Genomic DNA, 24,054 nt, shown 5'->3' with positions numbered 1-24,054 from the left:
TCAAAAGAAATATCCTTTCACAAGGATTTATGGACACATACAGAAGCACTACTTAGACTAGTGTTGAAAACCCAAATGGTACAGTGGAGCTCCAGCGACGTGAGGATCAGAAGTCACAAGCCCGGTCCGATGTAGTTCTGAACGGGTCACGGCACCAATGTGACTTCCTCCCCAATACACAGCACACAGTGGAGACCAGTTGGGTAAATTTCTGTAATGAGTGTCAACAATAACAAAAACACAGTAAGCCTCTCTACTGGTTCGCCAACTCTGGGTACACAGTGGAGTTCCTGACAGACTGTGTGGAATCTGCAGTTCTTCCTCCTTTTATAGGCAACCAGTAGGGGGCGCCAAAAAAAAAAACACTCATCACAGGACAACCATAAAACCCATACTAGCAGAATTTAAACTGAACCATTTCAACTATGTTACACCAGCATGAAGGGGGAGAAGGTCAAAGGTCACAGCCACAGCATGTTTGTGTTGTAGAGACAATAGTAAAACCTAAACTTTACCCATCCCGATGAGAACGATGGTATGTTTTGTATTTTCCTGATATTTTGATAATTTATGTTTAGTGATCAACTCCAAGTCCATGAGGACTGAAGGACTCTTTACCATCACCCTAATCTCAGATTGACATTAGAGGAAATGTGTAAAAGGTCACTTTAAACCTAAATCTGCCAGTATGAATAATTTGGGCTTTACTGTGCAGACTTCTGGAGGAAGAGGAAATGCCGAGCAGGAAACACCGCCCCCTGGTGGATAATAAGGGACGTTACGTCAAAGTAAAATATAAAGTGTTGTTTTTATCAAATGATTAATAAACATCATGTTTTTCTGTTGGATTAACATGCCTGCAATACTTTACAATTAAATGTTCTTATACCTTGTTGGATCATTTAAAATTTAGAATGAATGGGAATCAAAATTTAGTAAAATCTTCTAAATATTGTTCTGATAATTAAAGTTGTAAATTCAACGTGCCATGCAGATGATAGCTTAACTTTGTAAATATTGAAAACATTGCAGTAGAAATACTTTGAGGGTTTAGCACTTCTCAATACTCAATATACATAAAACGATCAGATTTTATTTTCTACACTTGTTTAGTTTTCAACTGGAATTACATCATGTAGCTGAATGTTATGATTCCTGCACCATGATCAATGACTGAAGGTGTGCTGCCACCTAGTGGACAAAAGAGGAACTGAACATAACTCAGTGTTGTGAATGAAAGCTGAGCTGAACTACATGGTTTGTTATTGGAGTTTATTACAAGTAAACATGAGAATTTCTTCTGCTATTTTAATTACATTGATTTATGTCAGTAATTTGACACAAACAGAGAAACTCACGTTTCAAAAAAACTTTTGTCAGCAGTCATGTAACATCATTTTCTGAAAAGCAGCTTCAACATTATCAAAAATACACAAATGGTTCAAATTACTCTATTTAGAAATTCAATGGTATTTTTGGAGAAAACGTTGATTTCATTCTCTCAATTAAATTCAGTTTATTCACAAAATGCCAGTTCATAACAACATAGTTTCAGGGACTTTACAAAAAAAGTGAATTCAAACTAATTATCCAGATTACATGGATTCCAACCCAATTCTAGTTATAAAGCAGTGTAGTTGAGTTCAGTTTATTTAAATTAGTTTAAAAACTTTTAGTTTTTACCTCGCCAAGCAGATTGCATTGACTTGTTGATTTACAGCATTTGCTCCTCCTGACAGTAAATCTGATACTGAGTTGTTAACTTTACAAGAATCTCTCCTACTAAACATTCAAATAGAAAAACAAAACAAAAAACTGTGATTTCACAAGAAGAAACCTCCAGCAGAAGCAGAGCCAGACAAAGCTCTGTGTGGAGGTGATCATTATGTCAGTGGCTCTTCTGTTTGCTGCCATTACCATTTATCTTTCCCAACAGAAATCAACATTCACACAAACTTTAAAAATCCTTATTGTGAAACCTTGCAAAAAACAAACAATAAAAATAATGCAATGAGAAAAAAATCTCTGCACAAAAAAAGGACAGATTTTTCCTTGAAGTCAGCAAAATAAAATAAAATAAAAATCTAAATTTCTACCCAAAGTGAAAAGCAGTTACACAGAATCATTAACAGCCCAAAGACACACAGCAGACGCCCGTCTGATCACGGTTCAGTGTTCACAGATTCACCAATTTGCTGATTTTTATGGGGAACATAACTGCAAAGTATTTAAAGAAAATCAAAAATATTTGTTAAAACATGCACTTTAGAAATCTGAAATATTTTGCTGTAATTCCACTTGAAACATTTGATACACGATTGGCTGATATTTGCAAAGCAACCAATCCAGCAGCACCTTTCATTTTCCCTGGCACTGATTGGCTGAACCCAGAGGAACGATGAAAAGGAAGACTGTGGATAACGCCAAAACTGTTCCCACTGGATGTATTAATGAATATTAAGGGATATTTAGTGTTTGAACTGTAAAAATTGAGTTTTTGGGTGGGATCTTAGATATTCAGGTTTTTATGTTTGTTAGCAGTTGTGGTCCCTCATCCCAGCAAATATTGGTGGAAACCAGTTAAAATGTCAAAGTAAAACAACTTGTTTGGATTCTCAGCAATACCCACAAAATAAAATACAATTATTATCAAAGCTATTTAAAAAAGCAAAAATTAATGAAACAGAAAACATCCCAGCCAGTGTTGGTCGCTGGCTGATTGTTTTTAGATTTGCTGTGAAGGCATCAGATTTCTAATGACCCAAAACTTCCTTCTCTACTTTAGCTATGATCTCTGCCTTTCCCTTCATCTTCATCAGAGCCTGAACTCTCTCCTTCCAGCCTGGCTTGGCCTCCTGTTCCTCTCCTTTAATGAGCATGTCAATGTACTCTGGAGTGGTGAGGGGATTTGGGTTCAGGACTATCTCTTTCATTCTGTTCAGACACTTTGCAGCCTGTGCAATCAGTTTCACCACATCAACCTGCATAGATCGATACTCCGACATCAGATTCCTCATCAGCTCCTCTAAGGTTAACTTCTGTCCAAAGGCTTTCTCGTATTTTTCTTTCAGCTCTTTCACTGTTCTCGTCTCATGAATTTCCTGATATTCCCACCTGAAGCTCTGGTTGGAATGCACATTCCAGAAACATTTCCTGGACACCTTGTACAGTATCCATCTTTGTTCATTGCAGAACATCCTTTCTTACCATCGTCATTCGGTATCCCACAAGGGTAGTGACAGGTAACACAGCACTGCATGCAGTTGGTAATATATTGCCTAGTGTGAGAAATGTCAATTTGTCTGTTCTTTCTCCCAATGATGTGAAACACAAAGTTCTCATTGTTTCTGATCTCTGCTTCATGCTCTTTGAGTTTGTCATTTGTCTCCCTGATATCCTCTAACTTGGCTAGGCCAAGTTTAACCTGCTTCTGCAGCTCCTCCACTGTACTTTCCAGGTGCTTTCTTTCTTTCAGGACCTCGTTGGTCATTGTCAATCTTATGGTTTTGATGTTAGCTAGACTAGCAAAGAAACCAGCCATGTTCTGTGTTCCCATGTTCCAATACTCAAAGGTTTTGTCTTTATAGGGCCAAATCAAGCGTCTTAATAACCAGGATTTGTTGTTAGCAAACAGCACTGAGTTATTGAATTTGAAGTGAACCGGCAGCCCGTCTGCACCTTTAGGACATGGGACACCGGACACTTTAATGGCCTCCATAACTGGTTGCTGCTGCTCATCTGCAAACGTCACCAGGATCCTGATGTTTTCTGCCACATCTTTGCCAAAGATTGAGAGTGCTGAATCAAACACATATCTTTGTGTTGCTGTCAGTTCAGTTAGACCTGCCTGAACTACGAAACACACAGTATCAATTTCACCAACACCTTCTTGGTTAGCAAAGAGGTTTCGCAGCTGCTCTGTGATCTCCTTGTCTCTGTCTACGCTGCCGATTCCCCCAAAGCCTGGAGTGTCTATGATGGTGAGGGAGTAGTTCACCCTGAATCCCTCCTGGTGGTAAAGTTTGTACACCGTGATTCCTGATGTCTGACTGTGAACCTGTGAGTCTGACTGACCTTCATCCACTAACTTAAACCGAAACGAGTCTTCCCATCTAACGCCTAGAACGTAGTTTATCATCGCATTGATGACAGTGGACTTTCCAGCACCTGCAGCTCCAAGAACCATGATGTTTCTGTTACAATTTATGGATTTCTCTCCAAAAGTGAAACTCTTGCAACCTTTAATGTTGATCTGTTTCTCTTCTAGAGTTAGTCTGTAAACCGGGGTACGGCTGGTGTGTGACATTATTAGAGTGCTTTTCTCTTTGACAACATCAGCCAATCGTTCTCTCCTGGGCTTGACTCAGTGCGGGTGTTTGAGTAGCTTGACCCACTGTTGGACAATATGAATACATCTGAACCCAGTTTGACCAAGTCTGTCACTGTGATGATGTCCAGCCAGTTGAACCAAAGGGTGATATTCACAGCAACTGAGAGAGTTGTTATCAAAGAGGTTGAAAAGGTCAGGAACACAGTGACTGTTACAATTAACACTCCTAATATTTTAGGGTTCTTAAACCCTGAAGGGAAGATACGTGTCAGTGAAATGATGTTAAACCGATGCAAACTAAATACTAAAGACACAATAACTGAGATAGTTATTACCAGCATGTTTGACATAAAGAAGAAGATGGAGATCGTCAGGGTTAACACTCCTGATATCTTTGGATCGTCTAATGCCAGAATGACCAACTTTAAAAGGTTCCTTCCAGATAAGGAAACATCCATCAGAGTGATGATTTTCAGCCAATTGGACCAAAGTATGATGTTCACAACAACTGAGAGAGCTGTTATCAGTGAGGTTGACACGGTGAGAAGCACTGCGATTGTCACCATAAACACTCCTAATATTTTGGGATTCTTTAACCATGATGGGAAGAAATCTGTCAGTGTAATGATGTTATAGCGATGCAAGATTGCATACACAGTAAGTGAGAGTGTTATTACCCATAAGTTGGACATGAAAAACACAGTGATTCCTGGTGTTAACACTCCCAACATCTTGGGATCTTCTAATACTGTGAAGACGAACTCGGAAAGGCTGATCTCAGATGTGAATACATTCTTCAGTGAGATGAATTCAAGCCAATTAAACCAAAGAACAACATTCACAGCAGCTAAGACAGTTGTAGTCACTGGGTTTGATAGAGTGAAAAACACTGTGATCATCATTGTCATCGCTTCTGAAATCTTAGGATCATCTAATGCTGCTGGGAGGAAACCTGGCAGTGGAACAACATTCAACCAATGCAGACTAAATACTGCAGACACAACAACCAACAGAATTGTTCTGCGGGAGTTTGACTTGATGAAAAACACAGTGGCTGTCAGTGCTAACACTCCACAACACTTAGGATCATCTAATGCTGTGAAGACTAACTCTATGAAAGTCTTCTCAGATGTGAATACGTCAGTTAGAGTGATGAAGTTCAGCCAATTAAACCAAAGTACAACATTCAGAGTAGCCAAGATAATTGTGGTTAATGAGGTTGACAGAGTGAGAGACACTATCATTGACACAGTTACTACTCCTGATATTTTAGGATCATCTAATGCAGATGGGAGGAAACCTGCCAGTTGAACCATGTTCAACCAATGCATGCTAAATATTGCAGACACAAATACCAGGAGAGTTGTTGTGAGGGAGTTTGACATGATGAAGAACACAGTGACTGTTAGTGTTAAAGCCCCTGATATCTTAGGATCGTTTAATGCTGCGATGACCAACTTTGATAGGTTCCTTTCAGAAGTGAATGCATCACTCAGTGTGATGATGTTCAGCCAGTGGAGTATCACCATTAAAACAACAGCGCTGATCAGAGTTCTGATCAGCAACAGCCACGTCTTGAGAGCCATTGTAGATTCTTCTTTGTTGTCAATCTGCCTGGAGTCAAACAAATGGAAACAGCAGCAAAAATAAAATGTCATCCTATGAAACAGTAACATGTTTTATTATTGCACCATCTAATCAGTTAAGCAGCAGATACTTTAGGGTAGGATGTTATTCGACATGCTAGCCTAAAATATTAGCATGACTAATGCTAACACTGACCTAGTCTATTTAGTATCTAAAGGTAAGCTGTTATATCAAAAAGTACTAAAATGCTATTTTTAGCCACAAGGCTAGTCTTGTCATGTGAGCTATCACTACCATGTTGACTAACATTGGCTTTCTCCATCATGAAGTCTTTATAGCAAAATTAGCTAACATGATGATTAGCATGAAGGCTATTGCTAGCATGTTGACCTCCAGTAACATCTTCCATCCAGTATGCAAGCAGTCCTACATAAGCTACCATTACCTAAATGCTCATTTTAGCTTTGTTGCCATCATTAGCATGTGGACTATCAGCTAACACGCCATTCAGCATGAAAACAATAGTGTATCAGCTAAAATTAGCTATATTGCTAAGGTTAGCTAAAATGTAGTCAACAGTATGTGGCTATCACGCGCATGCTGACTAATGTTGACTCACCTCAACTCACTGTTATATTTAACTTTAAAGTTGCACAAAACAGCTTTTAAAAAATTGTCTATTTCACAAATGTTTTGAAACTTTCACTACGACACCGATAATCTGTTAAAAAAAACCATCAGCCATCAGCAGAAAGAGACTGCTGCTCCATCAGAACAGCCAATCAGAGCCAGGAGGACGGTCATACTGCTGTCAATCATCCTTGTGAACCCCATTTTTTCACAGATGTTACACTGTAATGTTATTGTGACATTTATATTATAAAAGTTACCTACTGCAGATTTTGTATGTTGCTGTTGTCCCATTCCAAGCTGCCCTGAGGCGTTCTGACAGAGGTGAGGCTGCTGTGGACTGGCGCCCCCTGCTGGGCCCTCTGGCCACCACCAGCAGGAAATGTGGGGGCAGTGTCTTGCTCAAAGACACAACGACAGAGGGGGACAGAACAGAGATCGAACTGGCAACCTCAAGTGCAGGACTGACTTCTACAACCATTTCTCCAATAATCTGATTTAATCATTTGATTTCCCAGATTGTGTGTCTTCTGCCAGACACCCGGAACAGACTTGGTCTAATAGGAACAGAACGGGATGTGGATTCAAAAAGAAGAAGAAGAAGAAGAAGAAGAGATGGAGGACAAAGAAGGAAAGGAGAAATAAACTTTCCTCTGTCAATAATGTGAATATTCCCATTAATCCCATACTGAATATTCTCACCTTAGCAGTGAATATGGCCTGAATTTTGTTATGTATCCAGATCTATATGGTGTTGTGACAGAGCAATTAGAGAAGCAGGAACTAGTCTGAGGTTTTGAACAGACATCATGTCTACCAGCAAAACTGGATCTGAGATCATTTATTCAGCAGTGAGACAAAAAAGTGAGCCTGGAATGTGAAACCTCTACAAAACTAATCATTTTGTAGAGCAGATCGTTCATCTCTTTCACTCATGGATCATTTTCAGTTAAACACGAGTCACAACAAACCTGCTTTAGCTGCTTCCAGTCAGCATCTCTCAATAACCTGAAATGCAATAAAAAGAACATTAATTATCAGGTCTGACTAAATTATGTAATAATATTTATAAATGGAAACATGAAAAACACAGAAGTTTCTCTTTCATAATAGATTTAACCATCATATTTAACACAATTATCAGAATAATTAACATTTAGTAACCTGTAGTTAATAATGGTTATTTCTGTGATTCAATGTTAATTGATAAATTTAAAACATCATATTCAGTTTGACTGAATGAGTTTGATCATTTGTAAACTAACATGAAGCAGTAAACACACAGTTTGGCTCTGCAGAACTGCACTGAAAACAAATGTTTGCACTTTAACCCTTTACAGCTCACATATTCAGGTTTAATTGTTTTAGTCAAAAGTTTATTTGACTTGATGCAGAAAAGAATTTAGAAACTTAGAAACAACTTTAATTCAACTTTTGAGACAAAATCTGGAAGAAAAAATTCTGAACTCGTCAGTTTATTACTGTAAAAGTTCAACATGGAGCAAAAGACAAAAACACCCAAATCAGGGCCATAAAAAATGAAGCAGATCTGAGCTGCATGTTGGGACATTTCATCCCCCTGCAGCTGTTTCACATGTTACATGTGAAAACATGAGAAATGATCAAATCACTTCTGAAGATCTGCAGCTTTCAGTCTGTTTCTGCTTTCATCTTGTGTCAGTTTAGTTTAATTTTCTTTTAATTCTGTTATTTATTTGTGGGACCTGATCACTTTATTGATTTATTGATGAAGAACTGATTGATAAAGAGCTTTTATTACCTCAAACAGAAAAGAGAGAATCAAATAGGAGTTTCACATGAACTTATTAGTTATGCTTTTTTGTGCCATATTTTCAAAACATCCATTCTTAATATTAATGAGCATTAAGTTGCAGTAAGTTAAAGCATTAGCCACATTTTAAATCCATTTATTGTCTACATTTCTAGGGGCATAATTGTTTTCTCTAACTTTTCTATTGGACTAATATTTGTTTTATAAACAAACTGATTATGTTTCAATCAATCAAACTGATAGTGTGTTTTATTTTTGCCAAGGATACATGATTATATATTGGCTTAAAAATGTTACTTCAGAAAAGTTAAATAGAAACTAATCTTTTGTATCTCTGTTCTGCTGCTAATAAACTGCATTTATTCACAAAAGACACAAACAATTTATTCACTGCATGTCACAAAAAATCTGCAAAACAAGTTAAACATAAAACTTTAAAAATGTGAAGAAAAAAAGTGAAGATGTGAGAATTTATAAACTTACCAGCATTTTGTCAGAACCGGAGGAAGAGTTCTGCGTTTATTTCCTGCAGCTGCATTATAACCTCACAATTCAGCTCAAAACAGAAGTGAAACCGATAAAACACACACACACACACACACACACACACACACACACACACACGCACACACACACACACACACACACCCACCCACACACACACACTTTCAAAAGCAAAGTAAAAAAGCTTGTGACATTTTTTGTCAGAGAGAAAAAACCTGCATGTGTCGACGAGTTTTAAAGGATTTCTCAGAAATGATGGGCTTTCATTTCCATTTCTTAGAAATGCCAACTCTTTGGCGAACAGTGCAGAGTTAATCAGGTTTTAGTTAATTAACATATAATATCAATCCTAAACCACACAGGATTCAGTGCTTGCATGGTTGTTGGTCCTGAGAATTAATATTATGAACATAATCAACAAATACAGACACAGAAATTCATCCCTTTCCTCGTACTAAGTATTAAAAATAAAAATGTGAATAAATTCATAAAATGGCATCAACCAATCATCATAGAAATGTTTTCCCAGGCTGGTTGTCACTGAACATTAATGATTAAATGACTCTCCTAACTTCAGGCTCTGTGGAAAACCTGAAAATGACGTTTGAGACGAATTCAGTTTCTCTGCATCAACATGAAGTGAAATCAGTTCTGCTCCGATCTGAAAGAGACTCTGATCTTCAGAACCTGAACCTCAGCAGGTACCGAGGCTGGAAGGTTGTCTTAGAAATTATAATCTCACAGGATTATAAACCTCCAGCCAACAATCAAACACCCACACCCATGAAATACGTTTATTTCAATGCTTCTGCTGCTTTTCTCTCTGTGTTCTGATATCCTGCTGATTCTGTCATTTCTGTGAATGAGTCTGTGGTTTTCAACCCTCCTAACGAGAGAATCTGATGTGGACAGGATGCTGCGGCGTCCTGTCAGTGGGCGGAGCCTCAACAAGCCACTTCCACACTGACAGACGTTTCTTTATTAGATTATTGAAGGAAAGTCACAACATTTGGCCAAATTTCACCAGTTCTGTTTGGAGGAATGAGAAAAAAATATTATTTTAATGTTTTTAACCAAAGCTTACAGTTTAAAATGGGCAATACTAACAAAATGTATCACGAAAGTCATGAAAAAAACTTTTCTCTTTTTTTGGTACAAGAATATAATTGTGTTGATCCCAACCAACATAAGGGAAGTTTAGTCACAGTGGAAAAATAAATTGTTTCTTTTTATGCAGCTTGAATGAATTTAGATGTTTTTCTGCAGAATATGTGTAATGAAGCAGGAAAAGCAGGACAGGGTGACTTACGCTGACATTTGCTGATATTAAGACAAAAGCCAGAATAAAATCTGCTCTTGCTGTCCGGACTCTTTTGAAAGAAGCCAAACTTTTTGGAAAATCCCCCGTGTCAATCTGAAACTGAAAGCAGCTTCTCACTTCTTCATTTGCTGCCCAGTTCAGATGCAGACTGGAGCCTTTCCAACACGCCCAGGGTCAGATCGGGTCAAAGGTCAGAGGGCAGCAGAGCCTCCACAACTAAAACCAGAAGTTTACATACGCCACAGGAAAGACACAAACCTTTTCTCCTCAGACCAAGAGTCACTTGTTTTAGGTCACATAAAATTACCAAATTATTATTGCTAAATTACACAGAAATATAAATAATCTGACTGAGATTTTGTTGTTGCTAATTATTTAACTGTGTTGCAATATTTTAATGTGAGAAGGTCAGTAAGTCCTTCTTTGTCAAAGACAAATATAAAGATGAACAAAATGGTCGACACAACAAATACAAAAAACAAAAATAAACTATGAAACTAAACAGGAATGAACCTATATGGCAACACCTTAACAGCAATAATCAACACCCAAAGTGACAGCGTCTGTTTTACTCAATGAATCCATAATTTAAGCAAAACTACTTTTGATTTGGGAAACAGCCACCGATAGGACTGTAGAGCAGAGCAAAAACAATGTGATGTCTGAAATAAAAAACATTTTATTACTGCATTAAACCTTTTGTTGACACCCCAACACAGTAAGTTGAAATATTAATATCTGCATGGAAGTAAAATTAAACATAAAAACACTACAAATTAAATTTCAGAAACTGAAAAAAAGAAGCATGAAAATAAGAAATAAAATACATTCAAACGTTTAATAAAGTTACTACAGTTTGGGTGACTGGAAGTTTGTCCTCTTGTAACAAGCAAGCCAATGTTTCGTCTTTATGTTTCCTCCACATGTTTCCACTGAGCTGCTGCGCTCAGCATCCAGTTTCTCAAGAGCTAACCTTTAGCGAAACAGTAAATGATATCGCTGGATCTTTTAACGCTGGCATTACTACATCTGAAACTTGCTTTCCTACGTGGACTAAGTCTGTCAGTGATGATTTTCTGCCAGAGTAATAAAAGCAACAAAACCAACACGACTCCAGCAATGAGGAGGCGAAGGGTGAACAACAGGCCCATCATGATCGTCACGATTGGTGTCGATCTGCCTGCAATCAGAAGACAGAGAAAATACTGGATTTAATATCTAATTAACACGAGCTATTAAAGCAGGAAAATCAAAATTATTCCTCACAGAAAATGAAACTTCCAACATAATTATGGGGTTTCTTGGAAAACATCTGTTAAAAAGATCACAACTAACTTTTATCGTAAATCTCTTATATTTCCTAATGTGGCATTTTGTTGTCAGAATAATGTGATCAGATTAAATCATTTGTTTTAATAGTTTCTGTTAATGAAAATGAAACTCTGATGAAAGGCGGATGTCTTTGAAAGATTCACACGTTTGGGTGAAAATCATGTATATTTCTGACAGGCAGGTTTACACACATTTTTCAGAATCATGTCTGAAATTAATGGGAGTTTTTTATTTTTTTAATTCAGAAGATCTCAAAGTGTTTAGATTTCCAGTCTGACAAATTCCTGAAATAAACACAGAACATATTTACATTTTCTTGTTCTGATGAAAAACAATAAAATATTTATGAATATCAGTAAAATTGTGTGAATGAAAAACTGTTTATTGATGTAGTTCTGCTGCAGAGAGAAAACCCTTTCAAGGAGCTAAAAGGTTTTTCTGAACGTTACAAACTTATAAATATTAGAGGTTCAGAACCTCAAGCATCAACTGCATGTCGATAAAAAGACTCCAGATGTTTGATGTCAACACAAACTTTATATGACTGGACGTATTTATGTAAATGTTTGCAAGCAAAATAAATACAACTGATAACTAAAACATTGAATGCCAACAATAGTGAGAATAGCAAAGTCAGTTTCCATCAGAAGAGACAGAAACGATCATTCAAAGAAGAATGGAGTAAATATTTCCTCAAATGTCTCCAACTCAATAAAAATGTAAAAATGGTCATGCATGTTTTCAAAACCCATGAAAATTTGATTGTGGGAGGAAATCAAAGCAGTTGGGTTGGACTAAATCACATTTCTGTCAAAGATTAAAATAAATGATGCAAACCTTTGCCGACTGTTCTGTCCTCTGTAGCTCAGGGTCTGCAGGTGTTGAGTTTTGCTAATCTGAGTTAATTCACAGAAACATGGAGAATTAGTGACATAGTGAGATTTGTTTAAGGAAACTAGATTAGCTAAGACTGTTGAACCTAAAGCACTGATGTGTCCCTGGACAAACATTTAGAAATGGTTTCCTCCTCAGTATGAACTCAGGTTCTGGGGCCCAATCATTGGTTCTGCTGGCAGAAACACATCAGAGCAGTTCACTAAATGAATTCAGCATCGTTCAGACTTACCTCCAGCTGTTCTTTAGAGGTGATGAGAGTGAGATCTGTGATCTTTCAGTGTTGCTCCTGCTTGTATACAAATACTTCTGAAACACACCTAGTTTTACTCAGAGTGAAACAAAAACCATCACATCCATTCTGGCTCACATTCAACTTGAAACATCTGAAGCCTTTACTTTCCCCAAGCAAGTCACATTTTTCTGTACTTCCTTGTATGGAGATTATCAGAAAGCAAATCTGCTCCACCTTCAAATGATTAAAAACTCTTCATCTTTGACTTTTCCTTGTGTCACTTGCTGTAGCAGGAAGAAAATATCTTTGCTTTGCAATAGGAAGTTTTCTGAACAACAGGAAGTAAAAATAAAATAGTATGAAAGAGAAAATCTTCACGTTTTTTATCAGTGACCAGTAGAGTCTTCAGCAGAGTCCAATGGAAATTTACACTGACGTCAAAAATAAAATACTGTAAAATCACACTGAAAGACAAAATACCGAAAAGGCATTGAAGGAACTTGCTGTTTAGCCAACAACACCAAAATGATGCCATTGAAAACTTCTCATCAGAAAGTTTCATCAGCTCTTACATCTCACTGCTTTGCTTTTCAAGGCCAGTTTGATTTTACAGGTTTTACCATTCAAAGCCAAATCTCTTTCCAATGTCACTGCAAGCTGTCATAGTTTCAGCTCCACAAATTGCCACAGGGTTAGACGTTGGTATGAAGATCCATAAAACACGAAAACCAGAGAATCATCAGCAGATCTGTGAGAGTCAAGATCTGGTCCATTATTCCACTGGGAGGACAAAAACGGCCATATATTTAAATGATCCCATTTCAAATGTTCAACCAGGAAACTTCTGTTGAGGTAAAATGATTCATGCCAGATTTGTGGCATGTGGCTCAGTGAGTTTGGGGAAAAAGCTTTCATGTTCCTGGAGTCGTTTCAGTTTCTACTGATATATGATATTTTTCTCTCCACTAATTCCTAAATGTATCTTTATTACCGTCTACCATTCCTGTTGCATATCTTCAATCAACATTTAGAGACAAACAGGTCACACATCTTTGGAAGCATTAATTTAAATATATTCACCAAATTTAAAAATATTACCACCTGATGTCCTTTGGAACACAACAAGTTTGGAGCATTTACTAGGCAGACATTAACGACCACAAACAACTCTGAGAAAAACTATACTTTAAAATCATTTGGCTGAAATACACGCCAAGATAAAAGACATTGTACATTTCAGTGTAAAATGTCACTGAAATGTCAAAACCATTATTTCTAATTCAGAAATAAAGGAACAGAATTGATCAGGACGGATGAATTGGAATTGATGGGAGAATCAGGAAGGAACATGTTTCTAGGAATCAGCCAGATTTCCTGGCCATGACGAAGACTCCTTAGAGCAGGGGAGATGATCTCCACAAAATGAATTGATATTGTGATTATGGATCTATCAGTGTATTGTTTTAGAGCTGGAAGATGATCAATCCTGAATATTCCCTCCTTAAATCTCTGGAAACTCTGGCCTTACAGACCAACAAAACCAGTTTGCTACAAACTGGGAGAATAATCCTCCGGCCATTTTTCTCTCCGTCTGTGAGCGAGTCTCAGCCGTCATCTCCAGGTCTGTCCAAGAATAAAGGACAAACTGACAACTAATCTCTTGGCAGTAAGCAACATATTTCTGTCCAACGGGTTTTTGCTCTTCTTTGTAAGCTAATTATATTTTCTCGACGAAACCAATAAGTCTGATCTTACAGGAGTCATAATACTATTACTTCACTCTAAAATCTGCATGGCAAGGATTTTATTTTCCTTTTTCTACTTTGAATTATTACAACATCCTGTGATGTTTTTATATCTGTCAATGTGGTCAAAGTCAAGGCACAGACTCAAATGATACGTTTTATAAGTTTTTTAATGAGAAAAGTTCAGCAATAAAAACAGGACATGAAACATGGAGTTACAGCAAAACCCTGGGAAGAATCCAACAAGAAACAAATCTGATGTTTTAAAGCATATATAACATTTTTAAAGATTTTTCCCCCAAACTCAGTACCAAGAAACATCAGGAACCACAAATACAGAAAAGATGTAAATCTGAGCGAAATAAAGCATTTTAATTCACAACAATGACAAACCATAAAACGAATTACAACTGAAAGAAAAGCAAAATATAACAGATATGGTGCATTTTGAATCTATTGTCCTATGAAGTCAAACCAAAACTACATGATTCTCCAGGTGAACAAAACATTTGAGGTGGGAAACAAAAACCTGGTTGAGTTTGGGAAAACGCCCAATTCAACCTTAAAACAAAATCATGCTGACATTTGGATTGACTGGATTTAAAATTATCTAGAGAGGAAACTCTAGGAAATTTGCTTAAATTTGTTCATGAACTGATGAAAACCATTGAGCTAAAAATAACAGTTTCACTTTGAAAAGACCTAAGAATAAATCTGGTGAACGAGAGGTCAGTCAAATAAACTAAGAGCTTGTACTAATTGAATCAGCGCCTCTTGACTACAATTTTTTAAGTGAGAATAGAAAACATAAAAAAGGAGGAGGCGTGGCTTCGAGATTTAAGAAAACCATAAATTGTAGTAAAATCTCTTTGGGTCATTTCACATCTTTTGAGTATCTTGGAATTCAGGTTAAAGGCTTCAAACGAACTTTGACACTAACTTTATACAAAACTCCAGCATATGTGGAAAATTGCTTTACTGACTTGAATGATCTATCTCTCATATGCATTGATTATGATTGTTTAATAATTGTTGGTGATTTCAACATTCATGTGGACAAACCCCAAGACAGAGGGGCAAAAAAGCTTTTAATATTTTAGAAAATTTTGGTTTACACAACATATTAAACAAGCAACACACACTCAAGGACACACACTGGACCTGGTTATCAGTAAGGGTGTGAATATTTCCAATGTCTCTGTAAACTGATGTCGCCCTGTCGGATCACTTTGCTGTTATCTTTGAAGGTTCTTTATTCTTTGACCCACTTGGACAAACAGCTACTGTCACAAAACGTTCTTTCACAGAAAAACAGCAGAAACATTTAATCAAATCTACTCTTCCTCCTCACCCTTAAGCTGTAATGATGTAGATCAGTTGGTAGATGATTTTCAGGCTAAAGTTTCATATATCATTGATTCTATTGGCCCAATTAAACGAAAGGTTTTGACTGGTAGAAAGAAATCTCCATGGAGAAAAGCACAAACAGTTGTGAGTACATAACTGTTTGTCACAGAGCAGAACCAAAATGGAGTAAAACTCAAACTTCACGTTCATAATGACATCTATAAAGAAAGACTATGTAACTATCACTCAACACTAAAACATGCAAGGGAGGCTTTCTTTGCAGATGTCATAAACAAAAACATGAACAATGCTGGAGCTTTATTTGCAACAGTTGACAGGCTCACAAACCCTCCTATGACTTTACCACCTGAATCCAATCTAATGCTGATGGAACAAGTTTTCCAGCTACTTTTCAGAGAAAATTAAAAAAATCAGAGGATTAATCTGCACATCAACTCTAAAGCCAGAACCATTGCTGAACCCAAACAGAACAAATACAGGAAAAATGACCCATTTTCAACTACTTCATTCTAAAACCCTAGAAGAAATTATAAGTCAGTTAAGTTCAAGCTCCTGCTGTCTGGATGTTCTAGATCTATAACTCTAGAACATTTCTTTAAGAAAGTCCTGCCTGTTATTGCTACTGATCTGATCCTAATAGTAACTCATCGCTTACATCAGGCGTTTTTCCCCAGGCTTTGAAAACAGCAGTTATTAAACCACTGTTAAAAAAGAACAATCTGGACAAATCACTATTGCAGAATTACAGGCCGACCTCTGACCTCTGACCTCTGACCTCCCATTCATCAGCAAAGTTATTGAAAAAACTGTGTAAACAATGAAATAGTTTCCTCATGATGACCAACTGCTTTGACTCTTTCCAGTCTGGTTTTCGTGCTCACCACAGCACGGAGACTGGCCTAGTCAAAGTATTCAATGACATCCATATAAATACGGACTGTGGGAGAACCACAGTGCTGGTTCTGGTTCTGTTGGACCTCAGTGCAGCTTTTGACATATTACTGAATCGACTGGAGAGTTGGGTCGGACTCTCTGGTTCGGTGCTCGACTGGTTTGAATCCTACATAAAGAACAGGGATTTCTTTGTTTCAATTGGAAACTTCTCATCAAAGAGGTCAAAGGTCACATGTGGGGTACCCCAAGGTTCAATCCTAGGACCCCTCTTATTCAAATATTTATTCTCCCACTAGCTCAGGTCATAACAGGAAATAATATTAGCTACCACAACTATGCGGATGACACACAGCTCTACATTACGATGTCACCAGGTGACCTTTGACCATCCAATCACTGAATAAATGTTTAGAGCAGATAAATGTGTGGATGTGCCAAAACTTTCTCCAGCTGAACAAAAACAAAACTGAAGTCATTATTTTAGGACCTAAAGAGGAACGATCTAGAGGTATAGATCTATAGATCTAGAGCTATAGTTCTAGAGCTATAGATCTAGAGCTATAGATCTAGAGTTATAGATCTAGAGTCAATGCACAGCTTCAGTTATTACAACTAAAAACTAGCGATCAGGCCCGAAACCTGGGAGTAGTGATGGACTCTGACCTGAACCTTGCGAGCCACATAAAGACAGTTACAAAGTCGGCCTTCTATCACCTGAAGAACATCTCCAGGATTAGAGGACTAATGTCTCAGCCAGATCTAGAGAAACTCATTCATGCGTTTATCTTTAGTCGCATTGATTATTGCAAACAGCGTCTTCACAGGCCTGTCCAACAAATCAATCCTCCAGCTGCAGCTGATCCAGAAGCTGCTGCTCCTGTTCTCACTAGAACCAGGAAGATAGAGACATAACAGCAGTTTTAAAGTCCCTCCACTGGCTCCCTGTAGCTCAAAGAATAGACTTTAAAATACTGTTGTTAGTTTATAAATCACTGAACGGTTTAGCACCACAATACATCAAAGATCTGCTGTTGTTGTATCAACCTTCCAGACTCTCAGGTTCTGGTTCTGGTTCTGCTCTGCATCCCCAGAACCAGAACCAAGAGAGGAGAAGCAGCTTTCAGCATCTATGCACCAAAAATTTGGAACAAATTTCCAGAAAACTGTAAAACAGCAGAAACACTGACTTCCTTTAAATCTCGACTAAAAACTAAAAAATTTGAAATGTAATATGTAACAATATATTGTCTATTATATGTTGCATGACTTCATGTTTTTGTGTTTATAATGTAAAGAACTTTGAAATGCCTTGCTGCTGAAATGTGCAACACAAATAAAATTTGATTTGATTTGATTCACTGCATTCAGTTGGTGGTGAAATACACAGCGTGACAAACATAAACCTGCTTTTTTCCATGAGGACATGAAACCAAAGTTTTTATTCTTTCTGATCTCTGCTGCATGGTCTGAGTTATTCATCCTTCTTGTCTTCAACTGTCTCCCTGATTTGAAGCTTGGTGAAGCCAAGTTTAACACGCATCTCCTCCCTGATGTCAGTCTTGACTAAGCTAACTTTAACTTGTGTCGTCTTCCTGCTGATGTTACGCTTCGGTAAACCAAGTTTGACTCGCATTCCCTCCCTGACATCCTCAAACGTCACACCTTTACTTCTCAGGTCCTTTCCTTCTGACTTTGAATCAGTGCAGGTGTTTGCATCATTACATTCATTAATGAATGACATGAATAATTCTGAACACAGCGTGAACATTTCAGTCAGTGTGGAGATTTCCAGCCAATCAAACCAAAGTACAAAATTAAAAGCAGCCAACACAATTATCAGTGGGTTCGACAGAGTGAGAAACGCTGCAATAGTCGCTGCGATTGCTCTTGATACTTTAGGATTGTCTAATGCTGATGGGACATAAGCTGGCAGTGTAACGATGTCCAACCAATGCAAACTAAACATTACAGACACAACTACCAAGAGAGTAGATGTGAGGGAGCTTGAGAAGATAAAAAGCACTGTGACTGTCAATGTCACCATGCTTGATATTTTAGGATCGTCTAATACAGAGATGACCAACTCTGAGAGGCTCCTTGCATATGTGAATGCATCAGACAGCGTGATGATGTCCAGCCAATTTAAGCAAAGGGTGACAATCACAGCAACTGAGAGATTTGTTGTGACAGAGTTCAAGAAGATGAAAAGCATCGTGACTGACAGCGTTAACACTCTTGATGTGTTGGGATCGTCTAATGCTGTGTTAACCGTTCCTGCTCAGACTGCTGACCGTAGTCGGAAGACACAGGGGAGATTTTCCTCCAGGGCCGAAGCAAAGTTACTTCGGGGTTAACTCCCTCATACGCCTCGAACATGAACCACAAGGTGGCACAGGGGTACTTGGAAGTCAACTTTAATAGCGCCAGTTAACAATTGAAAGCTGCACAGAGTTTTGTTAGCCGCTGCTCCCGTCGTCGTCTCCACTCTCACTCATGTCTCTCTCTCTCGCTCCTCCCAACAACATGCAGGTTCTTTCAGCACGCAGCGCCCCCCTCTGCTGACCGGAGGACGGCTCACACACATCACTCACTGAGCTGTTATCACTTACAGTGGAGGCACTTTCCACAACACTACCCCCACTCTGGATGGCAATTGAGCAATAATTCCACTCCAGCATTACAATGCATGAAACTGATTCACAATCCCTATTGCTAACAAGAGATAACTGTGTCAATCATTCCTACATAGAGGTGCGGCATAACATAAAACCACATATCCTGGTGATATAATTAGCTCATTTAAGGTGTACCTCATGTGCAAAATTAAGCCTTACATGGAATACAGGAGGAAAGAAATTAGTGGTATCTATGACGACTGGTCGGGACACTAACTGAACTCCATCAGGTCTAAAAAAAAACATAAATCAAAGCATGTCCTTACAGACAAACCATTTGTTCCACCGTTAAATTTACTTTGCAGTTTGAACAACTGTTGAACAGTTTAAATAACTTCTGGAACCTTAAACTCAGTCCATGTCCCCACTTGGAACTATCCATGTGCCGTACCGATCTGGTGCTCTACGCCGGCGCCTAGATCGTCGAACCGGCGGACCCGGAGGGAGTGAATATCCCACCGCAACCCCACCATCCTCATGGTTGAGATAGGAAGGGGAGGATGGGACAAACACACCTGGATTGGGATCTTTTTCAGTTGAGGTAAGCAGCAGGGAACAGCCAGTGCCCGCACTGGTTGCATCAGAGAACAAACCCTGCAAATCCAGGTCACAGTCTGCAGAGTCCTCCTCTAAGGTTGGTGTTGGAACCTCGGTAGGTTCCCAGTGTTGACTTTTGTCCAGGACCCATGCGTTGTTCAGAGGCTCCCGGCTGCGGTAATGCTTTAGCTGGTCATGGTGGACCACTTTCACCTTGGACTTTGGGTTCTTCTGTATCCGGTAAACTAGGTCATCCAATTGGCCTAGAACAAAGAATGGGCCCTCATATGATGGAAGAAACTTTTTGACTTTATTCTTGACATTTTGTGTTCCTTTAATTAGATACCACACAGGGTCTCCAACTTTATACTGTGTGTGGTAGCAGTTTTTGTCGTACTGTCTCTTTGCACGTGTGACTGAGTCCCCCAGGGCTTCTCTCGCGATTTGGTGGGCCAGCTCCAACCGTTCCCGCATCTGCTGCACATACTCTGGAGCGGTGGGTTGGTGTTCCGAATCAGGGGGCAAACCTGCAACGAGGTCCACTGGTTCACTTACTTCTCGGCCCAACATCATAAAGTTTGGAGAGAAACCTGTAACACTATGTTTGGTTGACCGGTACGCCATAACAGCGTAAGGGATCATCAGATCCCAATCCCAATGACAACGTGCTGCTGTAGTGGCCAGGATCTTCTGGAGGGTGGCATTGAAACGCTCGACCTGACCGTCTGACTGCGGCCTGACTGGCTCTGATCCAAAATGTTATTGTCTCTGGTGGGAAAGTTTATGAACTTGTGGAATTTGGGAAACACAGCCTTCAGTTCCACGTGGTTAAAGTCCCCCGCCACAATCATGGCCGCCTCCGGGTTGGAGTTCATCTGCCCGCTGATCAGGCAGTATAGCTCCTCTAATGCTAACTTAGCATTAGCCCGCGGTGGTATGTAGACGGCCACGATCACAATGGACGAGAGTTCTCTCACCAACTTGAAGGGTCTGCATTTCACCGCCAGATATTCCAAGTCAGGAGAGCAGAATGTGCCGACAGAGTGTGTGGCTGTACACCAGGCATTGTGTACATACAATGCCAAACCTCCGCCTCTACTCTTACCCGAAGCTGCCGTCCTATCCGCCCGGAACAGAGCGCGCCCCGTTATCTCCACCGCTGAGTCTGGGATGTTTTCATCCAGCCAGGTCTCTGTTGCAACAGTCACACAGCTGTCCATCCGGCGAGAGATAATTCGGAGTCGCACCTCGTCGATTTTGTTGGCGAGGGACCTGGCGTTGGCGAGGAAGAGGCTGGGGAGGGCCGGTCTGTGAGGGTTAGCTTGTAGCCTAGCACGCACGCCGGTCGGCTCTCTTGCCGCTTTTGCCGAGGTCCTGAAGAAGAGGGGTCAACACTGCAAATATTGACTTGCTGCATTAACTTATTCTGTCAATAAAAGCTTTTGTTACTCATAATATGATTGCAATTGTATTTCTGTATGTGATGACAACATCTGACATACACACATGAAAACCAGAGGGCAGCAGATCATGTGAAAATCTAACATTTGTGTCATTCTCAATACTTTTGGCCATGACTGTATTATCATTATTGTCTTCAAAAGATTAGTTGTGGAAGAATAGATCGATAAAATTACCCTTTAACAAACTGTTCAAACACTGATAAATAGCAGGTACATTACTGCCACTAACAGGACAGGTTCAGTGACAGGAAACTAACAGGAAGAAAGTAAAATAACTGATATACATTACTAATAATGCTTAAACTAATTAGGTAAACTGACACTAGCTGACTGAATTATCTCTATTTTACCTACAAAACTTTCACTTATTTTCAATTGTAAATTTCGTGCCCATTTTATCTGCTTTCTTTAAATATGATTCATGATGTGATGCACATCCTCTACTGTTTCCAGCAGATTGTAATTTCCATATACAGACCTATTAAATAAATTAAAGTCTTTCCGAAAAGCTCATTTATTTCACTAAGCAAAACACATTATATATATTAATTACACAGAAATGGAGGTTATAAAGCCTTTATTTGTGATACTTAAGATTTTCCACTTGCAGGCAATGCTTACATGATAATAGAAATTAAAATATTACATCAAAACATTAAAAATAGAACAAGAAACAAATAAGAGCTGAGCATTCAGACACTTTGTACAATGGCATCCACGAAGCTTGAAGGTGGAAGTCCACTAGGTATTTCAGCCTCTTGTATTCTTACTGCAGGTCTGATAAAAATGAGGTTTCACAACTCTGACATGAGAATATATAACTGAGATTAGAAATCACTCTGGCAATGGCTTGACTTTCTTAAACAATATTCTCATTCAGTTTATGATACTGTTCATCATAAACTGATTGAAACTTTATGGATACAGAAAACAATTCAGAAATATTACATTTTGTGTGTCCTGGTGTTTCAAAAAGTGTCCAAATTATAGTTACGGATCAGGGCAGCTTCAGACAGAATGAATTGTTTTGAACAAATGCTAAGAGAGAACCTTTACTGCAGGATTAAAATCTAGAAGACTTTGGGACAATCTGCAGATTTAAGACCTCTGATCAAGCGACTCTTGTCGTCGGAGAGGTTTTTCTCCTTTCTCCACTTTAGCCATGACTTCTGCTTTTTGTTTCATCTCCATCAGTGACTGAATCCGTTGTTTCCAGCCTGGTTTTGCTTCCTGTTTCTCTCCTTCAATCAGCAGATCAATGTACTCTGGAGTGGTGAGAGGATTGGGCTTCAGTGCTATCTCCTTCAGTCTGTTCAGACACTTTGCTGACTTATCTATTAATTTATTCACCTCTTTCTGCATGATATTGTATTCAGCCTGTAGTTCTCTCATTAGTCCCTCTACAGTCATCTTCTGCCCTGTGGCCTTTTCATAATTTGCTTTCAGGTCTGCAGCTGTCCGTTTCTCTATAACATCTTTATATTCCCACCTGTACTTTTGGTTGAAATGAACGTTCCAGAAACATTTCCCTGGACATACAGTGCAGTATCCATTGTCCATCGCCGCACATCCTCTTTTATCAGCATCATTTGGTATTGCACAAGGGTAATGACAGGTGACGTGGCATGTCTGACAGTTGGTAATGTAGTTCCCAGAACCTGAGATATCAACTTGTATCGGTCTTTTCACAGTGACCTCAAACTCAAAGTTCTCATTTCTACTGATCTCGGCTTCATTCTCTTTGATTTTTTTCTCTTGTCTCTCTGATCTCCTCCAGTTTGGCCAAACCAAGTTTAACCTGATGCTGCAGATTTTCCACTGAAACCTCGAGCTGTTGTCTTTCTCTCAGGACCTCTTTGGTCAGAGTCAAACTTTTGGTTTCTATCTGATTTAGAGCAGCAAAAAACCTTTTCATGCTTTTTGTTCCCATGTTCCAAAACATCTGATCAAAGTTTCCATCGTCATCATCACTCTGAGTGTCTGCTGCAGAGGATTTATTGTCAGCAAACAGAGCAGAGTTGTTAAATTTGAAGTGAACTGGAAGACCATCTTTCCCTTTCGGACTTGGTACGCCTGAAGCGTTGATGGCTTCTAGAAACTGGAGGCTTCTGACCATCTGCAAATGTCACCAGGATCCTGATGTTTTCTGCTATATCTTTGCCAAAGATGGAGAGAATGGAATCAAAGACATATTTCTGTGTTGGTGTGAGACGAGCTAAAGCAGCCTGAGCTACGAAACACACAGCATCAATCTCACTGACCCCGTCTTTACTAGTGAAGAGGTTACAGAGCTGCTCTGTGATCTCCCTGTCTCTCTCTATTCCTCTGGTGTCTCCAAAGCCTGGAGTGTCTATGATGGTCAGAGAGAAGGGAACCTGAAATCCCTCTCTGTGGTTGAGTTTGTACACAGTGACCTCAGAGGTCTGACTGTGAGCTTGGGATTTTGTTTGACCATCGTCCACTAAGATGAACCGATACGAGTCTGACCATTGAACACCTAGAATGTAATTTATCATCCCGTTGATGAGAGTTGACTTCCCAGCACCTGTAGCTCCAAGAACCATGATGGTGCGACTTTGTTTGGCAGAAACTTTGCTGAGTTCTCCAAACTTGTAGAACCTGCATCCATTTATTCTGATCTTCTCCTCCATCAGAGGAACTTTATAAACAGGAAGTGGTCCAATCTGTGGCTGCACCTTTGTGCTCTTAGCTTTAACAGCATCAGAAAGTCTGTTTGGCTTTGATTT

General features: G+C 39.0%; 1 protein-coding gene, 1 long non-coding RNA gene and 1 pseudogene across 2 annotated transcripts; all 3 read right to left on the bottom strand.

Annotated features, from left to right (window-relative positions):
* Positions 1-4,308: 4,308 nt before the first annotated feature.
* Positions 4,309-7,290, bottom strand: LOC129351653 (uncharacterized). Its single transcript, XM_055020602.1, has 2 exons — positions 6,812-7,290; positions 4,309-5,944 (listed from the first exon to the last, which is right to left on the bottom strand). Exon 2 carries the CDS (start codon positions 5,914-5,916, stop codon positions 4,309-4,311), a length of 1,608 nt encoding a protein of 535 aa, XP_054876577.1. The 5' UTR covers positions 5,917-5,944; positions 6,812-7,290.
* Positions 7,291-10,825: 3,535 nt separating this feature from the next.
* On the bottom strand, positions 10,826-12,681 carry LOC129351782 (uncharacterized). The gene is made up of 3 exons (XR_008604778.1): positions 12,623-12,681; positions 12,334-12,392; positions 10,826-11,344 (listed from the first exon to the last, which is right to left on the bottom strand). It is a non-coding gene; the product is annotated as an uncharacterized LOC129351782 (long non-coding RNA).
* A 9,186-nt stretch (positions 12,682-21,867) lies between these two features.
* On the bottom strand, positions 21,868-24,053 carry LOC129351774 (uncharacterized; annotated as a pseudogene).
* Position 24,054: the final 1 nt, after the last annotated feature.

The sequence above is a fragment of the Poeciliopsis prolifica genome, unplaced genomic scaffold (genome assembly GCF_027474105.1).
Source record: "Poeciliopsis prolifica strain line A6 unplaced genomic scaffold, Auburn_PproV2 SCAFFOLD069, whole genome shotgun sequence".
NCBI lineage: Eukaryota > Metazoa > Chordata > Actinopteri > Cyprinodontiformes > Poeciliidae > Poeciliopsis > Poeciliopsis prolifica.
Note: the sequence above shows the minus strand (reverse complement) of the source record. Positions and strands in the feature narration are given on the sequence as shown.

Coding starts and splice junctions, on each gene's coding strand:
- LOC129351653 (XM_055020602.1), bottom strand. CDS start 5,916: ATGGCTCTCAAGACGTGGCTGTTGCTGATCAGAACTCTGATCAGCGCT.